Source organism: Callithrix jacchus, chromosome 15 (genome assembly GCF_049354715.1).
Source record: "Callithrix jacchus isolate 240 chromosome 15, calJac240_pri, whole genome shotgun sequence".
Classification (NCBI taxonomy): domain Eukaryota; kingdom Metazoa; phylum Chordata; class Mammalia; order Primates; family Cebidae; genus Callithrix; species Callithrix jacchus.
In genome coordinates, this window is record NC_133516.1 from 67,385,079 (window position 1) to 67,404,992 (window position 19,914).

The following is a 19,914-nucleotide window of genomic DNA, read 5'->3' on the forward strand; positions in this document are numbered from 1 at the left end:
GATGACTCGGTCAAATGATTTTTTTTTTTTTTTGAGACAGTGTATCACTCTGTTACCTAGGCTAAAGGGCAATGGCATGACAGCTCACTGCAACCTCCACCTCCCACGTTCAAGCGATTCTCCTGTCTCAGCCTCCTGAGTAGCTGGGGCTATAGGCGCCCACTGCCACACCTGGCTAATTTTTGAAATTTTAGTAGAGATGAAGTTTTGGCATGTTGGCCAGACTGGTCTTGAATTCCTGACTTCAGATGATCCACCCACCTCAGCCTCCCAAAGTGCTGAGATTACAGGCGTGAGGCACCATGCACGGCCAAGATGAATTTTTTGTTGTTGTTCTTGTTACTTCCCATGATCTAGGCAGGTTTAGTCAAAAAGGATGCTGGCCACTTAGACATGAGTCAGCCGGGCCAGAGCTGGGGGTTGAACAGTTGCGGAAGAGACTGAGTCAGCACAGCCTATAGGCTTGGCAGGCTGAGGATAATCAGGGTTGGCATCTGTGGGGATCAGGGAGGCTGTACCTCTTTGGCCAGGTTCCTGGGGCAGCAAGAGCAATTTGGAGCTCCATCTCCATTTGCTGGAGGGAGAATGCTCCTGATGCCCTCTCTTCCCCAGTCAGGGCTGGCTCAGAAGCTCCATGCTGAGGGTTTTTGGAGACCCCAACTTGCAGGAGCTGATGTTGCTCTACTGCTTTGTCATCTCCCCAGAGGGTCTCCATGGCAACCTGTGGTTATCCAGCTCAAAATGAGAAGGTTCTCTCTGCTTTTGTTTCCACAGCTCTAATGTCTTGCTGGACCAAAATCTCACCCCCAAGCTTGCTCACCCAATGGCTCACCTGTGTCATGTCAACAAAAGGTCAAAATACACCATGATGAAGACCCACCTGTTCCAGGCATCAGCTGCATATCTGCCAGAGGATTTCATCCGGGTGGGGCAGCTCACGAAGCGAGTGGACATCTTCAGCTGTGGAATAGTAAGAGCGTCCTGCTCTGCGTAGGCTGGGGCTGTCCTTCCCATGGCTCCTTCGTAACCACAGAACACAGTAGAGGCACACAGACACATTCCATCAAAGTGCAGCAGGCTGGCAAGCCTGGCACACAGGCCTATTTTGTGTGGTCTGTGATCTAAGAGTAGTTTTACATTTATGGAGGATTATATTTTTAAACACAAAGAAAAATATGTGGGCCGGTTGTGGTGGCTCAAGCCTGTAATCCCAGCACTTTGGGAGGCTGAGGCAGGTGGATCATGAGGTCAAGAGATTGAGACCATCCTGGCCAACATGGTGAAACCCCGTCTGTACTAAAAATACAAAAACTAGCTGGGTGTGGTGGCAGGTGCCTGTAGTCCCAGCTATTCAGGAGGCTGAAGCAGGAGAATCACTTGAACCTGGGAGGTTGCAGTGAGCTGATATTGTGCCATTGAACTCCAGCCTGGTGACAGAGTGAGACTCCTTCTCAAAAAAAAAAAAAAACATGTGACAGAGACTGAACATGCTTTACAAAGGCTCACATATTTACTGTATGGCCTGTTACAGAAGAAATTTGCCAGTCCTTGAAGGGAACCACTCATGAGTGTCCAGGTTCTAGTAGGCTGCAAATATCCTCTCCTGACTTCCCTAACTCCCATCCAGCCATCCACTTGTCCATACAGGTGTCTGCTTGTTCTTGTTTTTTCATTGCTGTCTGATCATCCATCCAGCCTTTAGCTGCCCATCCATTCAGCGGCCGTCCTCCCATCCAGCACCCCTCCCTACCGCCACCACCATCCTTATCTGCCATTACATCGTGCCAGGAACTAGGAATATGAATGTAACAAAAACACAGTCTCTCCCCTCAGGAGCTCATGGTCTGCATGTAGCAGTCTCCAATGTATCTTTCTGTAGAACACCAATTCCTTTGGACCTCTAGGATTGATGTGTTAAAAGGGTTTGTGCCCGCATAGGCTTGGAAATACTGCATTAGGCAAAGTCAAGCAGGTTTCTTTACCACAAGATTAATTCAAGCTGGTAGGATGGTAATGAGCCTTTAATCTGGTACTTGTGAATTCACCACAGAGGGGGATGCAGTATCTCCCAAACTCATTCGACTGTGGAACCTCGTTTTCTTAGAATATCTGTCCTCATCAGTGTTCCATGGAACCCAGTCTGGGAAATGCTGGTTGAGAAGAGTGGCAGTCAGGTTGGCTTCTGCCAAGTGCATACAGCTGCCCCTTGGGCCTCACCCTCTCTTCTCTAGCCTTGAACTGTGCACTTCGTCTCACAGAACACAGTCTCCTGTCTATCTCTGCCACTATAACCGTAGCCCTGAGTCACCTCTACCCTCAGCCAGTACCCCAGATTCTGTGCCCCTGTGTCTTCCAGCTGGTTCCTCTGCCTTTCTCAGCCCCACTGCGAGTTTTTCAGTGAAGCTCAGCAGGGCTCGTCCAGGCTCCTGCTCCTTTAAGAACCAGGGGGATGGAACCCCTAGGCCCAGCTCAGTTACTTTCAGCTGTGTGACCTACACCGAGCACCTCTATCTCTGGGCCTCAGTTATGCCTTCTGTAAGGTTGGGTTAACAATACATATGGAGATGAATGGAATAATATATATAAACTGGTAAGCACAGTACCCTGCACCTACCAAGAATATTATGATGACTGTGCTTATTGTTATTCCTACCTTTACACCCTCCTTCTGATATCTGTTTACTCTTGACCTTCTTAACTGTGCTGCTGGTGTCACAGATGACTTCCTTATCCTTCCATTCACCCTCCCACCCATCCATCCACCCTCCCACCCATCCATCCACCTACGTACCCACCCACCCACCCACGTACCCATCCTCCCACCCATCCCCCCATGAGCCCATCCTCCCACCCACCTAACCATCCATCCACCCACCCACCCATCCATCCATCCTCCCACACATCCACCCATGCACTTACCCAGCCACCCACCCAAACATCCATCCATCCTCCCACCCACTCACCCATCCATCCACCTACCCACACATCCACCCATCTATCCATCCACCTACCCACACATCCACCCATCTATCCATCCACCTACCCACACATCCACCCATCTATCCATCCACCTACCCACACATCCACCCATCTATCCATCCACCTACCCACACATCCACCCATCTATCCATCCACCTACCCACACATCCACCCATCTATCCATCCACCTACCCACACATCCACCCATCTATCCATCCACCTACCCACACATCCACCCATCTATCCATCCACCTACCCACACATCCACCCATCTATCCATCCATCTACCCACCCATCCATCCATTCATTCATTGAGTGCCCACTGGCTCCTGCCACCCTTTTGCTAAGCCCTGTCTCTGGTTGACCGATGTGCTTTTGAACTTTGGTTCCTCCTGTGGGGAGCACAGTGCATTGCTCAGTGTTTTTTGATGAGCGCTAAATGACCTCTGTAAAGGACTTGACTCAGAGCCTGCCCTGTGGGAAGAGGCACAGGAACTCTGTTTATTCATATCCGCTTGTTCTTTCCCTTCCTGGCAAGGACGAGTCAGAAGTTCCTTTTCAATTGACTCCTTGTCCTGCTTGCTGCAGTGGTGCCCTCTGCTGCCCCCTTCTGGCCACTGCCAGTCTGTTATTAATCCTGGGTGGTTTCAAACCTTTTATCTTTTCCTTCCTCCAGGCTTGGAGGGATTCTTGGCGATAAATGGGACCCTATTACAACTTTCAAGAGATGCTGTGGGAGAGAAATTCCATACTAAATGTGGGGTATTCATGCCTTTAATATTCACAACTGCTAGTCTCCATTTAAAGATGAGGACACTGAGGCTCAGGTTTTAGTTATGTGCTAAAGATCACCTGCGCATGTAAGGAACAGAGTCAGAATTTGAACTCAGGCCTGATTGTAGAGCCCTTAACCATCATGCTGTTGTTTCCTAAGAAACCCTGTTCAAAGCACGTCTTCCATTTATTAAGATGTATATCATGATTTGTCAATTTTGTGGTGACTTACACGGACACAGGGCTGTGCTGCTTCTGCAAGTGGATGCATTAATGAATAACTGCAAGTGGATGCATTAATGAATAAATAATGTTAATAAAGGCCTGAGATTGAAACATGCTATGGATGCTGTGAGATTTGTCTAGAATAGATACCTGCCTGCACACAGATGCCTTCTTTCCCTGAGATTGACACAGCAATGCCTGCTTGCCATAGCTGAAGGATTTTTATTTATTTATTTATTTATTATTAGTTTTTAGAACTGGGGTCTTGCTATATTGTCCAGGCAGGTCTCCAACTCCTGGGCTCAAGCTATCCTCCCGCCTCTGCCTCCCTAAGAGCTGGGATTATAGGCATGAGCCACAGTGCCCGGCTAGCTGAAGGATTTTTAAACAAAATAATCTTTAAAAAATAGTGTGTATATATGTGTGCATATATCTGTATCTGTTGATATCTATATCTATACCTATATATCTTATGGTAATACACATAAACACACACATACACAAACATGAATTTTTGAGAACCATCTTCCCTGCCTGGCTATCAATTAATTACAAGCTTCTACTGGTAGCTAGGTGGCCTCTTTAATTGGAGGAAGTGTTTAGTGATATTCCCACGTGGGCAGGTATGTCTGCTGGCAATGAAGAGTAGCACCTGGAGCTCAGACTTTGCAACTGAGAAGACAGAATCTGCTGCCTGGCCGTGTGCATGAGTGTCTGAGCCGTGCTAACTCACGTTCTGTTCTCTCCAGGTGTTGGCTGAGGTCCTCACGGGCATCCCTGCGATGGATAACAACCGAAGACCAGTTTACCTGGTAAGGGAACTTGTCACATCTGGCTGGGTGGTATATTTGGGCCTCACAGCTCTGTGGGTAGAGAGGGAAGTGACCTCACCTCTGGCTAGTTTCATTCACACAGCTAATGAGGCCTGGTTCAAGGTTCCATATGCATCCCCACAAAGTAGCTGTAACCTCCCATCCCCACCTGCCAGCCAGCCATGGCTTTTTCATGATCATAGCATTTGGGGCTTGGTGCTGTGGGTCATGCCTGTGATCCCAGCACTTTGGGAGGCTGAGGTGGCCTGATCATTTGAGATCAGGAGTTCTCGAGACCAGCCTGGCCAACATGGTGAAACCCTGTCTCTATTAAAAAAAAAAAAAAAAAATCTTACAGAAAAAACTCAAAATTGTCCGGATGTAGTGGCATGCACCTGTAATCCCAGCTACTTGGGAGATTGAGGCAGGAGAATCTCTTGAACCTGGGAGGCAGAGGTTGCAGTGAGCCAAGATCATGTCACTGCACTCCAGCCTTCCAGCCTGGGTGAGCGAGCGAGACTCCATCTCAAAAAAAAAAAAAAATTAAAAAAAAGAAATTGGAATGTTTACAGAAAGCACACTTCTCTACATATCAGGCAGTTAGGGATTTTCCTCAAATTGATTAAAATTTTAGCTCTTTCAAACAAGTTTCTTTTTTATTCTTTTGAGATAGTCTCACTCTGTCGCCAGGCGCCAGGCTGAAGTGCAGTGGCATGATCTTGGCTCCCGGGTTCAAGCAATTCTCCTGCCTCAGCCTCCTGAGTAGCTGGGACTACAGGTGGGCGCCACCATGCCCAGCTAATTTTTGTATTTTTAGTAGAGACGGGGTTTCACCATGTTGGCCAGGATGGTCTTGATCTCTTGACTTCGTGATCTGCCTGCCTTGGCCTTCCAGAGTGCTGGGATTATAGGCGTGAGCCACCATGCCCAGCCACAAGTTTCTATAATAAAAACAATTTCCATTTTATAGGCCAAAGATCTGATATACATTGTCATTTAAAAAATATAACAACCTGGCTGGGTGTGGTGGCTCATGCCTCTAATCCCAGTACTTTGGGGAAGGCCAAGGTAGGCAGATCACTTGAGGCCAGGAGTTCTAGACCAGCCTGGGCAACATGGTGAAACACCGTGTCTATTAAAAATACAAAAATTAGCCTGGTGTGGTGGCACAAGCCTGTAATCTCAGCTACTTGGGAGGCTGAGGCGGAGAATCGCTTGAACCCAGGAGATGGAGGCTGCAGTGAGCTGAGATTGCACCACTGCACTGCAGTCTGGGTAACAGAGTGAGACCCTGTCTCAAAAAAGAATAAAAATGTAACAACCTACCCTGACTTTGTATTAAGTACTTCCTATACATTATCTTTCTAAATCATCTCAACCTTTCCATGATAAAGTCATTATGTTCATCCGCAGATGAGGAAAGCTGGTTCTGAGGTTGGCCTGGCATCTTGGTTGGAGTTACCAAGTGTCAGAGATGGAATTCTGAGTCAGATCTCCCTGACCTGAGATCTTGAGTTCTTAACTACAGCAGTCTCCTGCCTGTTTCTTGTGACAGTCCAACCATACAAATTCAGTATTATCATCCCCATTTACAGCTGAGAAAACTGAGGCCAGGCTGAAGTGACCCTCAGTGAGATCAGTGGTGGAACTGGGATTTAATTGAACCCATGGCTCCTGCAGAGTTGCAAATCTTGTGAAGGCTCTAGTTTTCTTCAACAGTTTGAGAGGGGCTACCTTTTCCTCCTAGATGTTGAGGCCATTGGAACAGACAGATTTTTTTTTCTGGTGACTGGGCCCCAGAAGGATTCCCTGGGCTCTGGAGTAGGGAGGCTGAAGTCCTCTCCACTACATGCAGAATGTCATGACATGTCCCTTTGCTGAACTCTGTGAGTTCACCCCTTTTGGGCAGTCAATCCCATATGCTGCAGAGAGGTCTGTCTGGGCAGCTCAGATGTGATTTGGGCCGTTTGGGGGCAGTTTCCCATCTCTGGACTCTTTTCTTAAGATGCATTTCCCAGCAGTCTTCTGGGGCTCTCCACACAAGTGTCAAAGGAGGCTTTTAAGGCACTGACACGAAATGTCTAGATTTTTTTTTTTTTTTTTTTTTGCTAATGATTTCTAAAAATGTGGAAAATAACGATTTTTAAAATTTTAGTTTATTTCTCTTCCTCTAGACTCTTATATGGTCTCTTATGTTCTGTTGGGGTAAGTGCAATCTGATGGTTAATCAGGATTTGAGTCAGGGAGGAAAGCTTGCTGACTTCCTGTGGCCCAGGGTAGGAGGAAGCAGGCCTCCCCCAGGCTCGGGAAAGTGTTAGTTGCCATGGTGTTTCCTGAGGGGATTTGATGGTTTCCACCAAAATTAAAAATATGGGTACCCTCTCATGCGGCAATTCCGTTTGTGACTAGAGAAACATGCAGACAGGTGAGGAGAGACACATGAACAAGGATATTTGTAGTAGCATTTTTTTTTTTTCAAGACAGAGTCTCCCTCTGTCGCCCAGGCTGAGTACAGTGGTGTGATCTTGGCTCACTGCAACCTCTGCCCCTGGGGTTCGAGCGATTCTCCTGCCTCAGCCTCCCCGGTAGCTGGGACTACAGGAGCATGTCACCACACCCAGCTAATTTTTGTATTATTTTAGTAGAGACAGGCCAGGCTGGTCTTGAACTCCTGATGTCAAGTGATCCACTTGCCTCAGTGGTCTCCCAAGTAACTGGGACCACAGGCATTTGCCCTCACACCCAGCTAATTTTTAATTTTTTTTTTAAAGAGACAGGGTCTCACTATGTTGCCCAGGCCGGAGTGTGTTGGTTATGCACAGGCAAGATCCCACTACTGATCAGCACAGGAGTTGTGACCTGCTCCGTTTCCAGTCTGCGCCGGTTCACCCCTCCTTAGGCAACCTGGTGGTCCCTCACTCCTGGGAGGTCACCATATTGTTGCCAAACTTAGTGCGGACACCTGATCGGCATAGCGCACTACAGCCCAGAACTCCTGGGCTTAAGTGATCCTTTCACCTCAGCCTCCTGAGTAGCTGGGACTACAGGCATGCCCCACTGCACCCGGCAATGTTTTTTTTTGTTTGTTTTTTTTAGATGGAGTCTCACTCTGTTGCCCAGGCTGGAGTGCAGTGGTGTGATCTTGGCTCACTGCAAACTCCGCCTCCCAGGTTCAAGTGATTCTCCTGACTCAGCCTCCTGAGTAGCTGAGACTAGACATATGCTATCACACTGGTCTAATTTTTTATTTTTAATAGAGACAGAGTTTCACCATGTTGGCCAGGCTGGTCTTAAACTCCTGACCTCAGATGATCCTCCCGCCTCGGCCTCCCAAAGGGCTGGGATTATAGCCGTGAGCCACTGTGCCCAGCCATTTAAAAATTTTAATTTGTAGAGATGGAGACTTGTTATGTTTTCCAGGCTGATATTGCTATTATTTTAATAGCTCTTAGGATACTGTTTTAATTATTATATAAGTAAATATATAACCAAAATAATTATATGTGTATACCAGAAAGTATTATAATCAAAATTATTAGCAGGGGTTACCTTTGGAGTGTAGAAATGAAAGGAAAGGTAAACTTTTGCCCCCAATTTTAACCACTTATGTTTAATTTTAATTTTTTTTTTTGAGACAGAGTCATGTTCTGTCGCCAGGCGCCAGGCTGGAGTGCAGTGGCGCGATCTCAGCTCACTGCAACCTCCGCCTCCTGGGTTCAAGCAATTCTTCTGCCTCAGCCTCCCAAGTAGCTGGGACTACAAGCACATGTCACCACACCCAGCTAATTTTTATATTTTTAGTAGAGATGGGGTTTCACCATGTTGGCCAGGATGGTCTCGATCTCTTGACCTCGTGATCCACCTACCTCGGCCTCCCAAAGTGCTGGGATTACAGGCATGAGCCACTGTGCCCGGCCAATTTTTTTTTTCCCTCTGTGGTCCAGGCTGGAGTACAGTGGCATGATGTTGGCTCACTGCAACCTCTGTCTCCCAGGTTCAAGCAATTCTCCTGCCTCAGCCTCCCATGTAGCTAGGATCACAGGTGTGTGCCACCATGCCCAGCTAATTTTTTTGTATTTTTAGTAGAGATGAGGTTTAACTATCTTGGCCAGGCTGGTCTCAAACTTCTGACCTCAAGTGATCTGCCTGCCTTGGCCTCCCTGTAAAGGGATTACAGGTGTGAGGCACTGCGCCTGGCCCACAGTACATTTTTTTACAATATTGAACACAGTGTATTTGTAACATTTATATATATGCTAATCATATATACCATATTACTCATGAAATATACAACATATAACTTATATTAAATAAATATACATATTTGTATAACATTATATAGCATATATTCTATTGTATGCATAGTTGATTTCTGCGTTTTATGTCATACAAAATATTATATGTAAATACAAAATGTATAAAAAATATCAATAGACATAATATTTTCTTTATAGTGGCTCTCCTGTTATATATACATAGGTCAGAATCCTATATTTGAAATGTTTATATCATAAGAGATTGTCCATGTATTTGTTAATAAGATTATGTAAGTGCTCATCATGTAGTAAGTACCATATAAATGGTAGCTGTTGTTACTATTAGTTATTATCACTAAAAGACTATTGAATATTCTGTGTCAGGTGTTAGTCTTTGTGCTTTAGGTACACTGTTTCATTTCATGGTGTGTTATTCTTAGGTGTAGTTATTTTATGTTATTTTTAAGACTGAATTTCCCTGTCGCTGAGGCTGGAGTGCAGTGGCGTGATCTCCACCCACCCTCCCTCTGGGTTCAAGCAATTCTGCCTCAGCCTCCCTAGTAGCTGGGATTACAAATGTGTGCTACCACGGCCAGCTATTTTGTATTTTTAGTAGAGACGGGGTTTTGCCATGTTGGCCAGGCTGGTCTCGAACTCCTGACCTCAAGTGATCCACCTGCCTCGGCCTCCCAAAGTGCTGGGATTACAGGCATGAGACACCACGCCTGGCCCTGGTGTAGGTATTTTTGTTCCTAGTTTCCTGATGAACCAGCCGAGGCCTAGAAAAATGAAGAACTCGCACTTGTTCTTCATTGCGAGTGAACTCATTACATGAGTTCACTGTGGAGTGTCCTGTGTAAGCAATTGAGTCCTTCTCCATTTCTTGGGTGTTTCACTTGTTTCTGAAATCCTTGCATTTATTCTTAAAATGTCCTGTTGCTTTTCCGAGCATTTTATGCAGCTCTGGAGGTGAGTGGGTCGCGTGCGTTGGCTCTCGCAGACCAGCAGCTCACACAAGGGCGTTTCCACCCTTCTTCCCACAGAAGGATTTACTCCTCAGTGAAATTCCAAGCAGCACCACCTTGCTTTGCTCCAGGAAGACGGACGTGAAGAAGGTGATGGCAAAGGAGATCTGCCAGAAATACCTGGAGAAGGGCGCAGGAAGGCTGCCGGAGGACTGCGCGGAGGCCCTGGCTATGGCCACCTGCCTGTGCCTGCGGAGGCGCAATGCCAGCCTGCAGGAGGTGAGCCTCGTTGGCAGCGGCCTAGTGCCTGGGTGCGCGGTCCGCCTCATCCGGACTGCCCCTTCACAGAGGCCTGGTGCACAAACCAGGGCTGTGTTTGCTTGCAAGCAGCAGAACCTCCCGGAGCTCTCATCAGCCACAGGCCGTATAGGGATGGATAGTGAGGAGCCTAAGGACAGGGGAGGTGCAGGGCCTCAAGGCACAGGACCAAGCCTGGGGTGTTAACAGAACTCACTGCGAATCGGGTTTATTCCCCCTTCCCTACAGGCGCCTTCTCCTTTCCTCCGTGCTCTCTGGGATGGAACGGCTCTGCCCGCAGGTTATAATGGAGGGAATGAGCCTCCACCCTGTGTCCGACGGCAGAGGAAGAACCTGATTGGCTGAACTCAGGTCAGGTGTCCACCACTTGGCCAGTCAGGCATGGTGTAGTGGGTCCAGCGTGAAAACTTGGCTGCCCAAGGCTCCCTCCCTGGATAGTGTCCAGAATCTCGCTCTGTTCTCTAGGTTAGAGTGCAGTGGTGCAGTCTCTGCTCACTGCAATCTCTACCCCTTGGGTTCAAGCAATTCTCCTGCCTCAGCCTCCCGAGTAGCTAGGATTACAGGCGTGCACCATCACACCCAGCTAATTTTTGTATTTTTAGTAGAGTCGGGGTTTCACTATGTTGGCCAAGCTGCTCTAGACCTCTCGACCTCCTAACGTCAGATGATCTGCCTGCCTTGGCCTCCCAAAGTGTTGGGGTTACAGGCGTGAGCCACTGTGTGTGGGCTCACTAAGGGTTTTAAGGAGAGGTAGAACATAATTGGCTGGGTGCGGTGGCTCACGCCTGTAATCCCAGCACTTTGGGAGGCCGAGGCGGGTGGATCACGAGGTCAAGAGATCGAGACCATACTGGTCAACATGATGAAACCCCGTCTCTACTAAAAATACAAAAAAATTAGCTGGGCGTGATGGCGCACACCTGTAGTCCCAGCTACTTGGGAGGCTGAGGCAGGAGAATTGCTTGAACCCAGGAGGCGGAGGTTGCGGTGAGCCGAGATCGCGCCATTGCACTCCAGCCTGGGTAACAAGAGCGAAACTCCGTCTCAAAAAAAAAAAAAAAAGAACATAATCAGGTTTATATTCTAAACCTTCAACCAGTTATTCTTTCAGTAAGACTTTCTTCCCTTCTTGGAGCAGTTTTCAGCTACGCTCAGGCAAAAAAAAAAAAAAAAAAAAAAAGACTTTAATCCTTTTAATAATCCCATTATTTTATTCAATGTATCACTTAAGGTGGAGGTGAAACTGCTATAACAGGGAAACTGCAAAATGCGGTGGTTTAAACAAGATACGTGTCTGTTCTCTTTAGTGTAACAGTTTGAATTTACCCAGTCTAGTGCTAATGTGGCAGTGCCATGGTATTGGGGACCCAGGCTCCTTCTATATTGTTGCTCTGCTATACTTACCATGTGGCTTCCATTTCAGGGTCTAAGATGGCTGCTCTTACCCAGGCCATCACACCTGCATTCCAGCCAGTGAAAGAGGGTTAAAAGAAAGAAGTGGACACACTCCCTTTCTTTTAAAGATGTGATCTGGAAATGCATTTTTCTCACATAATGGAGAGCAGAACCTAGTTACATGGCCTCATCTAGCTACAAGGAAATGCAGTCTTTAGCTTGGCAAATATCTACTGTAAAGATTTATCTTAAGAAATAATATGTGACCTGGGCCTTGAAGGATGAGAGGGTTGCCATGTAGAATAAAGTGGATAGGGCACTTTAGGTGTACAAAGAGGTAGGAGATGGCCTTTGCTCTTAGTAGATCACAACCAAGCTAGGAAGATGAGAGACCAGCAGGGTCAGGGACCAGAAGATAAGCAGGCCTGGGTTTGGTGGTGACCTTTGCCATTTAGTGGACTGGCTGGGTGGCTTTAGGCAAGGAACTTTTCTGACCTTTTAATTTTTTATCTATAAAAGCTCATGAATTGTGTATGAAATGGATACATTAGTATACTGAATTTTTTGCAAGGCACTGAGATGAGATTTGTTATTGTTATTACGAGTATATGAGTATATGTGTGTGTGCTTTATGTGTGTGTGTGAAGAAGAAACATTCCTTCCTTGCTTCCCTCTAATTTTCCTAACCTCCCTAAACAGAAAAATCTTCCAGGGCAAAATCTATATTATTTGTGTTTTTCTGATTGAAAGTGTTAGGAACTTAAACTCTTATACACACACACACACACACACACACACACACCCCTACATGTGCACACACACAGACAAAGGGAGAGGGGAAAAATATGAATGAGTGAATTAGTGAATGAACGAACTTAGTGGCTCATTTAACCAAACAGCAGAGAGGACAGACATTGCTTTGGTTTCAGGGAAGTTAAACCGAGGGTCTCAAACACCACAGGTACAGCCATCATGTCTCTGTGTCTGTGGCTCTCTCTCTCTGTTGCTTGCTCTGCTTTATTCTGTGTTGAGCTTTCATTTTCCCCTACTGTAAATGGGTTTTCTGAGTGTGGTGGGGCGTCTGGTTTTACCACTAGAAAGGAAAGGCTGGAGGTCTTTCCCCAATAAGCTCTAGGTGGAAAAGTTTCAGGGAAGGATTCTGATTGGATCACATGCCCAAATGTAGACTAATCCCTATGGCCAGAGGAGTGGGGTACTATGATCAGCCCACATTGGGTCATGTTGTCTCATCTATGGCAGGGCAGGTGGTGGGCAAGTGCAGTTCTTTTCAAAGGAATGGTGCTGCTTTTTCAGACAAAGCAACCAGCATTTGGTTCTTCAGTCTACCCCTGGCCCCCTCTCTGCTGGGAGGCCAGGTGTTAGCATTTTTATTTCAGAGAGAATTCCTGATGAGCTCCCTTGTCCCTCTTCTCCCAAAGGTGCGTGGCTGTGTGGCTGCTGTTGAAGAGCGGCTCCGAGGTCAGGAGACCTTGCTCCCTTGGAGTGGGCTTTCTGAGGCTACAGGCTCTTCTTCCAACACCCCAGAGGAAACAGATGATGTGGACAATTCCAGCCTTGATGCCTCCTCCGTCAGTGTGGCAGCCTGGGCCTGGGCTGCTGCCCCACTTCTCCCCATAGAGAATGGGGAAGGAAGGCTGCGGGCCATCGTGGGAAGGGAGGCCGACTCCTCCTCTGAGGCCTGCGTTGGCCTAGAACCTCCCCAGGATGGTAAGCTGGAGGTCGGAGTGCATATAGATGCTCATGTGTATCCCCCCAACTTCAGGCCATCGTTTTTTCTTTCTGTTATCCTCATTCACTCCTTCATTTGGTTATTCAGCCATTCACCAACCAGCCAGTTTTTCATAGAGAAACCTTGGAGGCATCCTTGACACCTCCCTTTCCTCACTGTCCTGGACCACGTCCAGTCAATCACCCAGTCCTGAACATTTGCCTCCTAAATCTCTCTCACCTCCATCTACTTCTCTGCATTCCCCCTTTGTCTGAGCTTCTGTCCTCAGGGGATTGCACCCAGAGTCCTCCACCATCTACTCTGGCCCCTCCCTCACCAGGTCCTTCTCCAGGAGCCAGCCAGAGTAGTTTTTAAAAACACAATGTGGGCCAGGCTTGGTGGTTTATGCCTGTAATCTCAGCACTTTGGGAGGCTGAGGTGGGTGGATCAGCTGAGGTCAGGAGTTCGAGACCAGCCTGGCCAACGTGGTGAAACCCCGTCTCTACTAAAAATAAAAAATATTCGCCAGGCATGGTGGCGCGTGCCTGTAATCCCAGCTACTTGCCCCAGAGACTGAGGCAAGAGAATAGCTTGAACTTGGGAGGCAGAGGTTGCAGTGAGCCGAGATCGAACCACTGCACTCCAGCCTGGGTGACGGAACGAGACTCCGTCTCAAAACAAAACAAAACAAAACAAAACAAAACAAAAAACACAATGCATGTCATCCCTTGTTTAAAGTCCTCAAGGCCCCATGTGGTCTATTCCTGTCTGCCTCTCCATCCTCACTTTATAACACAAACACCATCCTCACCAGTCACTTCTAAAGATACCTTCCATACTGGGCGTGGTGGCTCATGCCTGTAACCCAGCACTTTGGGAGCCTACGGTGGGTGAATCACCTGAGGTCAGGAGTTCAAGACCAGCTTGGCCAACTCAGTGAAACCCCATCTCTACTAAAAATATAAAAATTAGCCGGTTATGGTGGCGGGTGCCTGTAGTCCCAGCTGCTCGGGAGGCTGAGGCATGAGAATCTCTTGAACCCGGGAGGCGGAGGTTGCAGTGAGCCAAGATCATGCCATTGCACTTCAACCTTGGGCAAGAGAGTGAGACTGTCTCAAAAAAAAAGATACTGGCCAGGCATGGTGGCTTATGCCTCTAATCCCAGCACTTTGGGAGGCCAAGGTGGGTGGATCATTTGAGGTTGGGAGTTCAAGACCAGCCTGACCAACATGGAGAAACCCCATCTCTACTAAAAATATAAAATTAGCCGGACGTGGTGGCACATACCTTTAATCCCAGCTACTTGGGAGGCTGAGGCAGGAGAATCACTTGAACCCAGGAGCCAGAAGATTGCGGTAAGCCGAGATTGCACCTTTGCACCCCAGCCTGGGAAACAAGAGTGAAACTCCACCTCAAAAAAAAAAGAAGATACTTCTAGTTGGGTGGCTCACACCTGTAATCCCAGCACTTTGGGAGGCCAAGGTGGGCAGATCACGAGGTCAAGAGTTCGAGACCATCCTGGCCAAAATCGTGAAACCCCCGTCTCCACTAAAAATACAAAAATTAGCCAGGTGTAGTGGCAGGTGCCTGTAATCCCAGCTATTGGGAGGCTGAGGCAGAACTGTTTGAACCTGGGAGGTAGAGGTTGCAGTGAGCCGAGATCATACCACTGTACTCCAGCCTGGGTGACAGAGCAAGACTCCATCTCAGGAAAATCAAAAAAAGATACCTTCCATTCCTGCCATTCAGGTCCAAGGATACCAGGTTTCTTTCTGAAATAAAAAAAAATAGGAAGGCCCTTTGAATGCAGTGTCCCTGTCCCTTAGTAAACATGGTTCAATGAATGTCCCAGGCTCTGACCACTTCTGTTTCTCCTTTTACTCCTCCTGCCATGGGGAGGGGAGAGGAAGAAGACAGGATGTGAACATATTTTTCACTCCACCCTCCCACCCCTCAACACCATAAAGACGAACAGGGAAACCCTCTCCTTTCTGGAAGGTCAGGGTAGGTTGCGGGGCTTCCTGCAAAGGCAGAGATGAAAATGCTTATTACAACTGGGTGCAGTGACTCATGCCTGTAATCCTAGTACTTTGGGAGGCTGAGGTGGGCAGATTGATTGAGCCCAGGAGTTAAAGATCAGCCTGGGCAACATGGTGAAAACCCATCTCTGCAAAAGATGCAAAGATTAGCCAGGTGTGGCTGGTCAGGCACAGTGACTCACGCCTGTAATCCCAGCACTTTGGGAGGCTGAGTCAGGTGGATCCCTTGAGGTCAGGAGTTCTAGACTGGGCTGGCCAACATCATGAAACCCTGTCTTTACTAAGAATATATGTATATAAAAAATAGAAAATTAGCTGGCTGTGGTGGCACACATCTATAATCGCAGCTACTTGGAAGGCTGAGACAGGAGAATTGCCTGAACGCAGGAGACAGAATTTGCAATGAGCAGAGATTGCTCCAGCCTGGGCAACAGAGTAAGACTCTGTCTCAAAAAAAATACTGGCTGGGCGCAGTGGCTCAGGCCTGTAAGCCTAGCACTTTGGGAGACTGAGGCAGGTGGATTACTTAAGCTCAGGAATTTGAGACTACTCTGGGCAACACTGTGAGACCCCATCTCTACTAAAATGCAAATAAATTAGCTGGGTGTGGTGGCGTGCACCTGTAATCCCAGTTACTTGAGAGGCTGAGGCAGGAGAATTGCTTGAACCTGGGAGGTAGAGGTCGCAGTGAGCGGAGATTGCACAATTGTGCTCCAGCCTGGGCAACAGAGTGAGACCCTATCTCAAAAGAAAAAAAAAAAACAAAAGAAAAGAAAGGGGAAAAAAGAGAAATGCTCATTACACTCAGGGCCTGATTCAGAAACCTGATTTAAGTGAATCTAAGAATTACATAATAGTAGCTTTCATGCAAGTCGCTCTTCTTTCCTTTCTGTTAAGCATCAGCTACGGAGACTTCGTGGCAAATTGAGATCAATGAGGCCAAAAGGAAACTGATGGAGGATATTCTACTTTACAAAGAGGAGAAACTGGACAGCGTTGAGCTCTTTGGCCCCTGATGACTGGAACACAGCTGAGGACCCTTGTCCTTAGTTGGAAAGATGCGCATCAGATCAAGAAAAAGATCTGAGGCAGAATCCAAGACCTGCCTGGAAATAACGCAACAAAACCTCAGCTCTCCTGGGTGGGAGGGAAACTTCATTTCACTGGAATGAGTTGGGAGAGAAGGGCCCTTAGCTTTTAGAGACACAAAAATCCATGAAGCCTCTTCCTTTCTGGGCTTTGTTAGCTAGTGCAGGGGATCAGAGGAGACTGAAGCAGAAACCCTGTACACGGGCCCAGGATGTGGGTGATTTTGTGGTTCCAGGGACTGTGTGATGATAACCACCCCTGCAGATTCCATTACCTCAGCAGCTCTTTCCCCCCACCACTGGTGGAGCATTCTGCAATGCCATAGCATTTTCTGGAGCTAAGATCTCTGGGTCGTATTTGCTGACAGCTGCAAGCTTTCATGCTCTGAAAGACTTTTTTTATTTTTATTTTAATTTTTTTGTAGAGACGGGGTCTCGCTATGGTGTTCATGCTGGTCTTGAAGTCCTGGGCCCAAGCAGTTCTCCCACCTCGGCCTCCTAAAGTGCTGGGATTACAGCTTGGAGCCACTGTGCCTGTCCTGAAAGACTTTCAACTTGTGTCTCAGTGCATTTCTTGACTCACCTCTCCAGGTCTCAAGTTCTGCAAATGGCAGACACCTGGCGACGCACTCTACAGGTTTTCCGCTGCCTGTATTGGAAATCTTGCAACTCACATATTTATTTAGTCACTGCCTGGCACCTTTATCTTCCCATCCCACTAATATTAGTGTTTTTTTAATGGAGCTTTTATTTGTTATTTTTTTAAGACAGTCTCACTCTCTTGCCTAGGCTGGAGTGCAGTGGTGCGAACTCGGCTCACTGCAACTTCTGCCTCCCAGGTTCAAGCGATTCTCCTGCCTCAGCCTCCTGAGTAGCTGGGGCTATAGATGCCCACCACCATGCCTGGCTAAGTTTTATATTTTCAGTAGAGATGGGGTTTCACCATATTGGCCAGGCTGGTCTCAAGCTCCTGACCTTGCGATCCACCCACCTTGGCCTCACAAAGTGCTGGAATTACAGGCATGAGCCACCACACCCACCCAAGAATATGTGTTATTTATAACCTGATGAAGAATCAGGAGACTGCATTTCATGTCTGATTCTCCTTCCAATTAAGTCAGTCATTTAGTTTTTGGGACCTCAGTTTCTTTGTAAGTAAGATAACACCTGCTTGTTCTCCATCCCTGGGCTGTTGGGAGGAACAGATGAGACACTGGCTATAGAAGCACTTGGAAAATGCACTTGTCCTGTTTTATAAAATAAATAAAAAGGTATTAAATGTATATTTCGCCATGTACCTAATGATTATTCAGTGTGTATATATCTGAAAAGTCATGTTGCATATCTTTTTGTGAAACAGATGCTATTTTAAATTCACTGGGAGAAATGTCCTATTTAAAATGATTCTATAGTGATTTCTTTTTATATAATAAAAATATGTTTGTAAAGTCAACAGTCAACTTGTAATTAGTTTTGTGTCTAGAAGAATTTGTTTAGAGAAGGTGCTCTGCATCCTTGAGATGGGGTAGCCGAGAGCTAGCTAGGATCCTGGCTCTCACTGTTGGCTGTGAATAGCTACATGATCTTGGGCCCAGGAAGGGAGTTACTCTGAGGCTCTGCTTCCTCATCTGTACATTTTGAATAAGAAAAAGTACCCATCTCATAGGCTTGTTGTCAGCGGTAGGTCCTGCCTGGGGAAAGCATTTAGCAATTCCCCAGTAAGGACAGCTTTGGCTTGACATGTGATGTAGCTGAACTGGGTCCCAGCCAGGTTGACAGTGATCTGTACAGACAGCTCTGTCTTCAGCTCTGGTGTCTGTGAGGATTCAAGGTGAATGTGCATTTTGTGCCCCAAACAGGACATGACCTGTTGCAAACACCTTATAATTATAAGCAGGGTGTTTCCAGGGCTGTTTGAGCAATAGAGGGCTGACACTAATAGGTTCCTGGTTATCCAGACATACTTGCATTTCTAGACTAGGATTTCACTTATTTTTGGAGAAGTCAGTGAATCCCTTTGGGATTTGGATGAAAGCTATAGACTTCTGCTTAGCCAGGTATAAATATATACATGCACATTCTGAGTATATGAATTCCAGACAATCACGGGTACCATGATGTCTTTTCATGGATCCCCCACAGGGAAAGCCTGAATTGTTTTTTTTAGGTTAATAGAGGATTTAAAAATCCAAACAGTACAAAGGTTACATGGTGAGAAGGCAGGCTTTTTCTCATTGTGATCTTAGTCTCCAGTTTCTTCCTCTCAAAGGCAACCACTGTCACTAGGTTGGAGTATCCTTCCAAAGGTGATGCAAAACAGAGGTGATGCTCAACTTAATTAGTCATCAGGGAAATGCAAATCAAAACTTCTATGAGATGCCACTTCACATTCACTAGGATAGCTATAATCAAAGACAGAAACAAGGGTTGGCTACGATGTTGAGAAATTGGAGCCCACACACACTGCTGGTGGGGACTGAAAATGGTGAGCACTTTGGAAAACAGTTTGGCACTTCCTTAAAAGGTAAAACAGTTTCCATATGACCTAGCAATTCTATGCCTAGGTGTCTTCCCAAGAGAAATGAAAACATATCCACACAAAAGCCTGCACACCAATGTTTATAACAGCATGAATCATAATAGCCAAAAAATAGAAACAACCCAAATATCCATCAACTGATGAGTGGATAAATGAAATGTGGTCTATTCATACAATGGAATATTACTCAGCCATAGAAAAGAATTAAGTATTGATACATGTTACAAAATAGATGAACCTTGAGATCATGCTAAGCAAAAGCTTGTCACATATCGTATGATTCCATTTTTAATCAGAATAGGCAAACATATCAAGACAGAAAATAGATTACAGTCTTGTTGGAATTACAGGAGTGAGTCACCAGGCCAGCTGGTCATACACTTTTTTTTTTTTTTTTTTGAGACAGAGTCTCACTCTGTTGCCCAGGCTGGAGTGCAGTGGCATAATCTTGGCTCATTGCAACCTCTGCCTCCTGGGTCAAGCGATTGATTCTATTGCCTCAGCCTCCCAAGTAGCTGGGATTACAGTGCACCACCATGCCCAACTAATTTTCATATTTTTTAAAAATTAGAGATGGGGTTTCACCATGTTGGTGAGTTTGGTCTCAAACTCCTAATCTTGTGATCCACCTGACTCCCAAAGTGCTGGGATTACAGGTGTGAGTCACTGCACCTGTCACTCATATACTTTAAAAGAGTGAATTTTATGGCATGTAAATTATATCTTGAAGCTGTGAGAAACAAATACACAAAGTGGTTACCCTCAGGGATTTGAAAAAAGAAAGCCACATTTATC

The 19,914-nt window shown here is 46.5% G+C and overlaps 1 protein-coding gene across 12 annotated transcripts in view; it reads left to right on the forward strand.

Annotated features, from left to right (window-relative positions):
• The window catches only part of IRAK2 (interleukin 1 receptor associated kinase 2), a 72,479-nt gene extending 54,446 nt beyond the window's left edge, over positions 1–18,033 (forward strand). For all 12 annotated transcript variants that reach the window (XM_035276274.3, XM_078351638.1, XM_078351640.1 and 9 more), the window contains 5 exons: positions 775–970; positions 4,728–4,790; positions 10,090–10,290; positions 13,164–13,452; positions 16,390–18,033. In XM_035276274.3, coding sequence (XP_035132165.1) covers positions 775–970; positions 4,728–4,790; positions 10,090–10,290; positions 13,164–13,452; positions 16,390–16,508 — 868 coding nt within the window. In that variant the 3' untranslated portion in view covers positions 16,509–18,033. The remainder of the gene's footprint in view (positions 1–774; positions 971–4,727; positions 4,791–10,089; positions 10,291–13,163; positions 13,453–16,389) is intronic.
• Positions 18,034–19,914: the final 1,881 nt, after the last annotated feature.